Source organism: Charadrius vociferus, unplaced genomic scaffold (assembly GCF_000708025.1).
Source record: "Charadrius vociferus isolate BGI_N301 unplaced genomic scaffold, ASM70802v2 scaffold1285, whole genome shotgun sequence".
Taxonomy (NCBI): domain Eukaryota; kingdom Metazoa; phylum Chordata; class Aves; order Charadriiformes; family Charadriidae; genus Charadrius; species Charadrius vociferus.
The window spans coordinates 140,041-150,209 of record NW_009648435.1 but is presented as its reverse complement, the minus strand read 5'-3'; the positions used below and the strand labels follow the sequence as shown (position 1 = coordinate 150,209).

General features: G+C 45.8%; 1 protein-coding gene across 1 annotated transcript; it reads right to left on the bottom strand.

Annotated features, from left to right (window-relative positions):
- Nucleotides 1-4,883: 4,883 nt before the first annotated feature.
- PIGX (phosphatidylinositol glycan anchor biosynthesis, class X) lies at nucleotides 4,884-9,411 on the bottom strand. The gene is made up of 6 exons (XM_009885405.1): nucleotides 9,351-9,411; nucleotides 9,176-9,239; nucleotides 8,583-8,724; nucleotides 7,484-7,697; nucleotides 6,135-6,235; nucleotides 4,884-5,042 (listed from the first exon to the last, which is right to left on the bottom strand). The coding sequence occupies exons 1-6, from the start codon at nucleotides 9,409-9,411 to the stop codon at nucleotides 4,884-4,886; spliced, it is 741 nt and encodes a 246-aa protein (XP_009883707.1).
- Nucleotides 9,412-10,169: the final 758 nt, after the last annotated feature.

The following is a 10,169-nucleotide window of genomic DNA, read 5'->3' as shown; positions in this document are numbered from 1 at the left end:
GCGTGCAGCCCAGAAGACCAACCGTATCCTGGGCTGCATGAAAAAAGTGTGGCCAGCAGGTCAAAGGAAGTCATTCTGCCCCTCTACTTGGCTCTCATGAGACCCCCCCTGGAGTACTGTGTCCAGCTCTGGAGCCCTCAGCACAGCAAAGATATGGAGCTGTTGGAGCGGGACCAGAGGAGGGCACGGAGATGCTGGGAGGGCTGGAGCCCCTCTGCTGGGAGGACAGGCTGGGAGAGGGGGGGGGGTTCAGCCTGGAGAAGAGAAGGCGAAAAAGGGGAGACCTCAGAGCCCCTTCCAGTCCCTAAAGGGGCTATGGGAGAGCTGGGGAGGGACTCTGGATCAGGGAGGGGAGCGATGGGACAAGGGGGAATGGTTTCAAACTGGAAGAGGGGAGATTTAAGTGAGATCTGAGGAAGAAATTGTTGACTGTGGGTGGTGATCCCCTGGGGCAGGTTGCCCGGAGAAGCTGTGGCTGCCCCATCCCTGGAGGTGTTCAAGGCCAGGTTGGACGGGGCTTGGAGCAACCTGGGCTGGTGGGAGGTGGCCCTGCCCAGGGCACGGTGTTGGAACTCAATGGTCTTTAAGGTCCCTTCCAACTCTCACCATTCTATGATTCATGCTGTGTTTTAGTGTCTCCTCGGGGTCCACACCGGCTCACTGAGGTAACAGGGCTGGTGGAAGCCAGCCTGCTCTATGACCAGGAGTCTGGGCAGGGTGTCTGAGAATGTGCTTCGTGTTCCTTACCTGTGCTATGCCCTGGAAGGACTGGAAGGGGCTTGTTTTTGTATGAATATGGCTGACAACAAATTAACCCTTCTCCCACCAACTTTTCAGGTCCAGGAATTGCTGCTCAGGGTTCAACATTACTGGTGAAAGCAGCATGCGTTAGCTACAGCAGCAGGACACAGAGCAGCTTTCCACATTGCCACTTCCTACATCAGTGACCTAAGTGACTACTCAGGTGCCCAGGTTCCAAGAGATGCAGTAGTAACACAGCTAAGAAAGCAGTGTACGTGCCCTCAAGGCTTCTCACCCCCAATTCCTGTGGTACGTTTAATCTTCCAAGTGACTTCCCCAAACATCACCTGCCCTGCAGCTTGGGCCTCACCTGCTCTGTCAGGCCTGGCTTGAAGGAACATCTGATTTTTCCTTCAGAAGGAGGAGGAGATGCATCTGTCAGCATCTCTTTGTACAGGTCTTGTGGGGGGAAAGTAGCAGGCTTGCAGTACAGCCTCAAACCTCCATGCAGGTCCAGGCACAGAGAGCACAAATCAGACTTTCCTGTTTCTGTTGCTTTCAGCCAACGCTTGCTGGCTGTCTTCTCTCTTACTCTCCACAGAGAGTTGCAGAGCCAACAGTCACAGAAAACTTGCCCCTAAAGACCTGCCTTATTCCAGCCCCATTCTTCCAGGAACAGCACTCCAAAGTGACCCTTCTGTGACTGCTGGCAACTGCTCTGGTCTGCTTCCTGCTGTAGGCAAGGCCATCTTCTTCACTTCTCTTTGCATATTGCTTTGTTACTTTCCTTTTCTGACTCAACTCCGTATCTGATCCTCCTAGGATCAAGCTTTTGCTAATTTGTCTCTGCACTTACCTCTTAAGAAACCACAGCCCGTTTCTGAACTTCACACATCCCTCAGCTCTCCTTTCCTTCCCTATAAGGTGAGCTTACTTCTCCTTGCTTCTTGTACCCCTAAACCCACTCAGCTCCTGATCCCAACTGTTTTCAGAATCTTTACCCGCCTCCCTTTCTTCTGTCTCTCTCCCCAGGTACATCTTTTTAAACAAACTAGGAGGGGTCTTTTTGTTTTGTGTGGGGTTTTTTTTGTTTTACCCATTCGTGATTCAGAAAGTCTTAACTCCTAACGTGGCCTTTAACACCCCTGCCTCTTCCCCTTTTCTTTCATTGCTCTAATTCTGCCCTTGTACACATCAATGATGCATGTTCGTGTCTGACTCTATGCTCTCTTGCTGAGAACTCACAGCCACCTCATTTCTGCCTCCAAAGCTGCCAGAATCTTTCCATGGATTCCTCCGCATCTGCCAGTGATGCCTGTAGGACTGGCACCTGCATCCTGTGTCTAGCACACCATCAGGGCATGCCCCCTAGATGCAGTGCTTGCTTAACAACAGTAGTTTCTGGTATGGGAGAGAAAGTTTTACTGGAAAACACCTTCGTACTTAACACTAAAATAGTTATTTACAGCTTTTAAAGGAAAACTTGTCTAATATATTTATAATACAAATGCTATGTATTTAAGAAGCAGCAAACATTTGCTATTTGCTGTTACAAAAAATATCCGTTGAGAAGTTCTGCAATTTCTCTCACATTTTATGTTAATCAGAACTGGTATTACTCGAGTTCAGCTGAAAAACTTATCAGTGGGATCTTGATGAATTTTAGATATGGTTAGACAGCCAGTCAATCTGATTAGCGCACATTGAAACTGTTCTAAAGTCAACTATTTGGTTCGTACTGACAGCATTAAGTTCCCTGTAATTCAAGCCCCTCCTGCCTCAGTTTCTCCTACGGCATCTTACCACCGATGTGGGTTTCCATTCTCACATCCTCATGTATACAGATTTCCAAATCATCCACTTACATATTTTTGCCACTTGCACCATCTTTTTCTCATTTCTCCAAAGGACATTACCATTTCCTTTCACTAGGCTATGATAGCAGGCAGCTTGTTTTAGCTAAGTGTCCTGGTTTGAGTGACACAGGACTCATTTCTCTTCTAATACTTGGGAAAACTGCACTTTTAGAAGACTCCAGTGTCTGAATTTGTGCAAGTATTTACTTTACAGCCAGCTATGGTGCGTGGGTTTCAAGGTGTCAGTGTTTTCGAGCTCACCAGGTGCAGGGATGAGGAGGAGTGAGACCCAGGCACTTGACCCCAGCTGGCCAACAGGATTATTTCATAGCATCAACATCACATTCACTATAAATTAGAAAGTTTGCTGCGAAGTTCGCTGTTCCCCTTGATGGCTGCAATCCTGAGAACTTCGTGCCCTGGTACCGGACTCCTGCCCCCTCCCCTTCCTCCTGAAGCCGTAGCACTCACAGTGTCCGACATTTGCTGTCTACTGCTGGGAGTGCACAGCTTCTACTGATAGAATGGGCTGAGTATAATCTTTGCATATTCTGTATTGGTGTCGGGATCCATATTGGTTCTTTATTGCTGTTAATGTTAATTATCTAACCTTATTCTATTAAATCTGTTGATACTTCAGCTCCTGGGTTTCCTTGTTTTTCCCCGATTCCCTTTCCTGGGTGTGGAGGGGTCATCGGGTGATAGAATGATCGTCTAAATGACAATAAATTGTTATGGGTCTCTCAAACCATAACACTAAGGAATTCAACCTGTGATTTTTCAACTGGTATTATCTGATGTTAAAAAAACTGTGAGCTTCCAGGTGATAAAGACCTGCCAGATCTTAGGGGCAATCTGGGATGCTGGCATTCCAAGGGTGAGACTGCAACACAGACTGCAACAATTGTGTGTTGTGCTCTCAACCTGCGTGAGAGAGAGCACAAGAACAAACTTAACTCCAGGAATTAAAAATCCCACTTGGAGTCAAGCGTTACAATACTGGTCCACAGCCCTGCTGCGCTGATGTGGTTAAACAGGCCGGCAAATCTCTCTGCAATTGTTCTCTTTAGTTTCTCCCTTCCCCCAAGCAGATGCAGTGCATGACTCCTCTGAGGTAGCGGATGAAGTACTGGCGCAGCCGTCATCATTCAGCAGAGTCAAGGGAGAACAAGAGCCCAGTGTCAGAGCACTTGCCAACCTGTTGTGGGCGAAGTCACAAGACGAGCTCTCTATTGAATTCCAGCAGAAGCAGAGGAAAGATGCCCAAGGGATCCTGAAGCTACAGCTGGACAGTGATGAAAGGCCAATTCTGCTGATGAGAAGTCACTGCTGCACACAGAGCCCTCAAAAGGAGGTCAGAATTTGAAAACCAGAATTTTCATTCATCCCCTTACGCACGCACTCCCCTAAATCACCTGCTTTTACTTACTCTCAGCATACAGGGAATAAAATCTTTTTTTTTTCTGCCAACAGTCCCCAAGAGTTACCTTAAGCTCATAATGCCACCTACTGACAATTAGAAACAGCAACCGCGCTCTTCTGTCAGTCCAGAGCAACTCAGGTTTTCCATTAAGTAATTTCCTCTCCATTTCCTTGTATTTATCAACTGTTCTGATGTCTGAATGCAAGCCTTCTAAATATTTGCTTCTTTTCATCAGCTTTTGTCTTCCAAGGGTTATTCTTTCACCTTCTGGTATAGGGAGAAATTTCTTCCAAATTTTCTAAACGCTTTCAACTCTGACTAACTTGACCAAGAGCAGCTAATCCATCCCAGTTATTAGAACGGGAGAGATTATTTAAGCCTTCTCCTGTCCCAAGTAAACACAGAATATCTCGTCACAAATTCATGCATAACCCATCTGGACAGTGTAAACGAGCTTAAAATTCAGAAATTTTAATGACAGATACTGCTTTTCATACCCTTAATAACCAATCCCTGAGCCAGTTGGTTGAAATTCAAGAAATACAAACACCTCGGCAAGAGGCAGCACTGTAGTCGAAGCCGGCTCTGGGCCAGGGGGAGGGAATCAGAGACCCACACTGTAGCAGTCTTTCCAGCTTTTTGCAGCACTATTCCTACCCTCCATCCGCTTTGGCTATTGACCACACGCCAAAAAAATCTTCTGTGTGTGAAAGGTGTCTGTAAGAATTAGGCCAAGGGAACTATAACCCATTATGGGACCCTCGCACGTTACCAAGATATAAATAACAACAGAGTAGGATTCATTTAGGAAGCTGATGTAATAGTTAGTTTTGCTGGATGGAGGTCAATCATTCTGTATTTCTTTAATCTGAGCAGGTCACCGGGGAGAAGTGTCCATATTTGCATACGGCTGCGAGAATCAGACTGGAACAGAACACCGTGGCAAGGAGAGTCACGACACACACTAAGGAACTGTGTTGCCTGAGCCCCACTGGAACCTGCAGAATCGATTCCTCATATACCTACAAAGAAAAATACATGGATTACAAATAAATGGATTACAATGGATTGATTGCAACTTAGAGGATTAGTAGCTAGACCACTATTTAACTAGCCCTTTGCTAAGACTTCTGGGATTCAAAATCAAAATCAAGATGGGAGATTTTACAGCAAATGGAGGGCCAGCTGCTCTTGCATCACAAAGCTCAATAAATTTATCCACTACCATTTTAAATGGGAGCCATTTATATCCTCTGTATCTTAGTTCTTACAATAGGCTTGCCATCAAGGTTACACACGTAATACAGTGTGGAAGAGAGAAGCTCTCAGAATGAGCATTTCACAGATCACTGAGAAGTCAGTTTTCTCCAAGGCGAACAAATATTTAGTTTCTCTGTGATGCAGGAAGCTCCAAAACGTTTTTGGACAAACACTGCAGATATCCCAGATGTCTGCAGGTATTTTAAATATAGGCAGGCACATGTGTTACAAAAACAACAGATTTGTTATCAGACAAATTAGTCTTATTTCTGAATCTCTATGCTACTGCAGCCCTTTTGAGTATCAAAGGCTGTTGTTGACCACACTAAAGTTCCAACTTTCCCTGATTATGAACACAGAATAAAGAAACTTCCCCTTTTCCTAGATACTTAGCCAATCGGATAACAACCAACCAACCAAACAGAAGTGACTTTTTTTTTTTTTTAAGATGTTATTCCTTCAACCTTTGGAGTTTTACCCATCCTTTAGTTAGATCATAAAGTAGTTTTCCACTTTGCTACTCCCCTGAAGCACCTATTTTGCAAAGACCTTTCTTAATTTGACCACTGCCAATTATATCCTAGAATTCCAAGTAAACTATTAACAAAAAGTGAGGAGAGTGGCCCCATAAAGGGCTAGAAGAGCACAGAGTGACTACATGCATGTCAGAAGGGTGGGATGACCCCCTTTAAAAGCCGGTCACAAAGGAAGAAGGGAGCCTCCCTAAGGGAGAGAATCACACTACTAATCTTTTACTGATTCGTTCCTGTGCTATGGAAGTCACTAATCACAGAAAAAAAAGGCAGCAGTTGTTAAACGAGAATGAAGAATTCCCACCAGAATTGAGAACTCACCCGTTTGTGCATTACGCCGTACCACTGACAGGGACCGACAGTTTTGCCTGAACAGGGAGCTGCCACTTCAGCAGGTTTCCAGCACTCTGCTGACAGGTGATCTATGGAAGATGTTAATGCATCAACAGGATCAAGACAGGATGAAACAATAGGGCCTGCAAGACTTTGCCAAATGAGGCATCTTTCCTTCACAACAACTAGACAGAATCTACTCCCTGAAAGCCAACAGCACTGACAGAAATGTTCCAGATCACCTGCAGTCAAAGTGGTGCTGGGCAGTCCTTTTCATGAACTTTGCCACTCTTCCCTTCCTGAGACAGCAGGTACCCAAGGAAGACTCTCACCTGTGTGGTATCTTGGCCCTTCTGTCCTTAACAGGGCACAGAATTCATCACTGGCCTGCAGACCCCTCAATTTTAGCCATCCAGTTATAATTTCTCTTCCCCCAAAACACAGAAGCCATTCTTCCATTTCTCCTTGTTGGTCTCCTGTCGGCACATGCAAGAACTCCCCTCCAATACTTCAAATGCTATATTATTAATAATAAATGTATTTTCCTGCTCATAAGTAGTAAATGTGGCAGAAAAATGGGAACACTTCACACCCCTTTTTCAATTGAACAGGCAGTCTTCCCTGCTCCAAAGTTTATCCCAGAAAATCATTGCTCAAATAATGCGCAAGTGAAGATAAAGGAGCTGAGAACCATTAGCACATTTGACTTGGCAGCTAGTAAGAATGATTTTGTGAAAGGAAATACAATTTGTAGCAAAAATGTAGGATTTAATTGTTTGTGTAATTTGGAATATTCATTGTCAGTGGATGTCAGGTTCTTGTTTCACAGGAGTCTGAGACTCCAACCATCCTAACTTTCAGGCACACAGTTTGCTACATTCCCCCCTTACATACAGGGAACGCAGGAAGAAAGTGTTAGGAAACTACCGGAATACTCTGATTAATACATGACAGTGAATATTAAATGTGCCACGCATGGCTTCAGCTGCCAAGAGAAACACTGTGAAAATGCGGTCTGAGCAGCTGACCTTTAACAAGCCAGGGCCTGCCGGGACCGCAACAAACAGACCAACTGCTGATGCTTTCAGTACAAGGGTACAACGGCAGCAGTGCAATGCCAAGAAGTCTGTTGACAATTAATCTGCCTTTGGTCGGGCAGCAGCAGCATTCAAAGAGGAAGACAACATGGTCTTTATCAGGGCCACTCTTTTCCCCTCGTGCTCACATGACTACCGAGAGCTCCATCTCCGGAAGGCAAATGCAGAACCAGATTCCAAGCTCTGGATTGCCCCCAGTTATTTCTCTCTCCCCAAAAGAACACGTAACAAGAATCTCACTGTCGCAGCAGCAGACCAGTACTTCTGGGCTCTTCAGAACAACCAAGGCTTCCTCACTGTCTTCTGCCGGCCGGTGGTAGCGCCCATGCACAGGCAAGGCAGCACTAAAACAGCGAGAGCACTGAGGGTCGGGTTCCATGTACAGGAGAACAAGAAGGTCTGTGGCTAAGTACTCGGGAGCCTCCACATCGATGACATCAGGAATTAACACCGCCTGCAAGCGGAGAAAGATACAGATGTGGCTGCGATCAGAATCGACACAAGGGAGGGATGCGGGAAAAGAAAACTGTATGAATATTTTGTGCATGACTCTGGGATTTAAGAAGCCGCCTGCTGCGGTAACCTACTGCAGCATCAGAAGGGAAAACTATTTTCCTCATTCTGTTTTCTAACACTGGGCCTGATTTCACGGTCAGGAAGATCAAATTGGAAATTCTGTCCTTAAGCTGATGCAAAATCACTTTTCGAGTCCCTCTCCAATGAGCGATTCTTAGGTGTGAAAAGTGCGCAGTGCAACCGTGCCTGCAGCCAAACCTAAGAGGCATTAGCTTAATGAGGCGCATAAGCGAGGCCATACCAGCACCTGTAAGCACCCCAACAGCAACAGTTGCCCAGAGTCTTTGCATCCGTATGTTTGAAATGAACTAAGCACCTAAGGAGATGACCTTAAAGTCACAGCCTTTGCACACCTCTCTACCCAAAATGTGAAGCAAGCACTGGAAAGCCCCATGGAAAGCTGTGATGAAAACGAAGCTGTGAAGCTCTTTTGTGGGGGTTAACCTTCTGTCTCCTCAACCTGAACAGTTTTTACCACAGCTCCTCATCTGAGGCTGAGCAGAGTTGCACTAGCTCCCTGGTACGGATGCTTGCATGTGGAAATATCAGCAGCATACGACACAAAACAGCACTGGGCAATGCTGATCAACCTGAGAGATACAACGAGATGTCACGAAAATGATACTGTGTGGCATCTCCTTCCAGGAAAAGGAATTATTCACCTGGGTTCAATGAGCCAGATAATGACCAGAGATTACAACTTCCCGAACATACTTGTCCTTACCTGACTAAATACCAGGTGTTTGAGCTTTGGGGTGGTTACCTGTGTTAAATTGTGCTGCTGCAGCGATGCTACCTCATAGGGATCCACGTAGATTCCTGGTGGAAGCCGAGTTCTAGCTGCCACCGTGCATCCTCTTGCATCCTCTCCCACTACACCAAGTTCCACCTTCACCAACAGGTCCCTTCAAACAAACAACAGAAGCAAAAGGTTTACACCTGCACTTCAAAAGATGGCACAACCGCCCCCCAGAGTCAGACTCTCCAACACACAGAGAGGAGACACAGCTCTCACATCCTATAAAACAGTTCCCTGATGAGCCACGCAGTCCTTCTCCAGTGAGGAAGATGCAGTTCACCCTGACTCCACATCCACGACCAAACTGAAGTTTCACTTCTTTGTTAACCTCTCAGAATGACCAACGGTCTCCTAGATCTTCATCTTCGAAAAGGGCCACCTGTTCTTCCTCTACTATAGCTGGAATTGTTAACTACTTGATCGTGCTAATATATCCCTGGGGCCTAGCCACGGCTATGGATCACAGCTCAGTGAGCTGATACAGCTGGGAATTAGGAGAGAAACTTCTTCACATGTAAAATTACCCGGCATGTTATTCTGCTAGGGTAAGAACTCACCTGTGAAACCCCTCTTTCAGAAGCTCCTGCGTGACAGTGACATCCTGACAAGTGGCCTGCACGTCTAAGATAGCACACAACAAATGAGGCACAGTGTTTACAGAACAGCACACGAAATTACCACACAGGTAGACAACCTCAACAAGCAAATTCATATAATCTACAAACATATTACCTGCAAAACCTCGCACAGCAAAAGGAAAATGGTATTTCAATTTAGTACAACCAACGGCCATGTTGTCAGTGGAACACCAAGCTTCAGCTACCACGAAGGCTAAAATATCTCTTTTTTTCCAGTATAGCAACTTTCAACAGTGTGCTTTTGTTTTTACTCAGGAGTCTGTAATAATCAAGGCCAGGCTGGACAGGGCTTGGAGCAACCTGGTCTCATGGGAGGTGTCCCCGCCCATGGCAGGGGGTTGGAACTGGATGATCTTCAAGGTCCCTTCCAACCTAAACCATTCTATGATTCTATAAATCCCCCCCTTTTTCTCACTGCACCCGCTCTTGCAAGTGTGATTCCTTATCTACTTTTACATCCATCCTTGTAAGATCCAGATTTTAACAATTAACTTTGTGTTACAGCCATTCTTTACTTTTTCCTCTAGGTTTCCGTAGGATTGCACTGCTAGAAGTGAAACTCCAATCGCCTTACATACAACACATCAGCTTGAGTGGAGACCAAAAACAAGGCGATGTTGGCTGAATAAGAAATTTTGTAGGAGGTAATTGCAGCTGGTTTTCAGTTACTTAACACGGAAAACTGCTTGTTTCTGCTATTAATTTCAATAGACTGTTGCACTTGGAAGGGGACCTATAACGATCACCCAATCCAACTGCCTGACCACTCCAGGGCTGACCAGAATTTAAAGCATATTATTATTTTATTAAGGGCATTGTCCAAACGCCCCTTAAGCCCTGACAGGCCCGGGGAATCGCCCGCCCCTCTGGGAAGCCTATTCCAGCGCCTCACCGCCCCTCTCGGTAAAGAAAC

Excerpts from the sequence above, each read along its gene's own strand:
- PIGX (XM_009885405.1), bottom strand. The coding sequence starts at position 9,411 with ATGGCCGTTGGTTGTACTAAATTGAAATACCATTTTCCTTTTGCTGTG. Across the intron at positions 8,725-9,175 it reads CTGAAAGAGGGGTTTCACAG|GGACCTGTTGGTGAAGGTGG; the intron begins GTGAGTTCTTAC and ends GTTTGTTTGAAG. Across the intron at positions 7,698-8,582 it reads AGCAGCACAATTTAACACAG|GCGGTGTTAATTCCTGATGT; the intron begins GTAACCACCCCA and ends CTCCGCTTGCAG.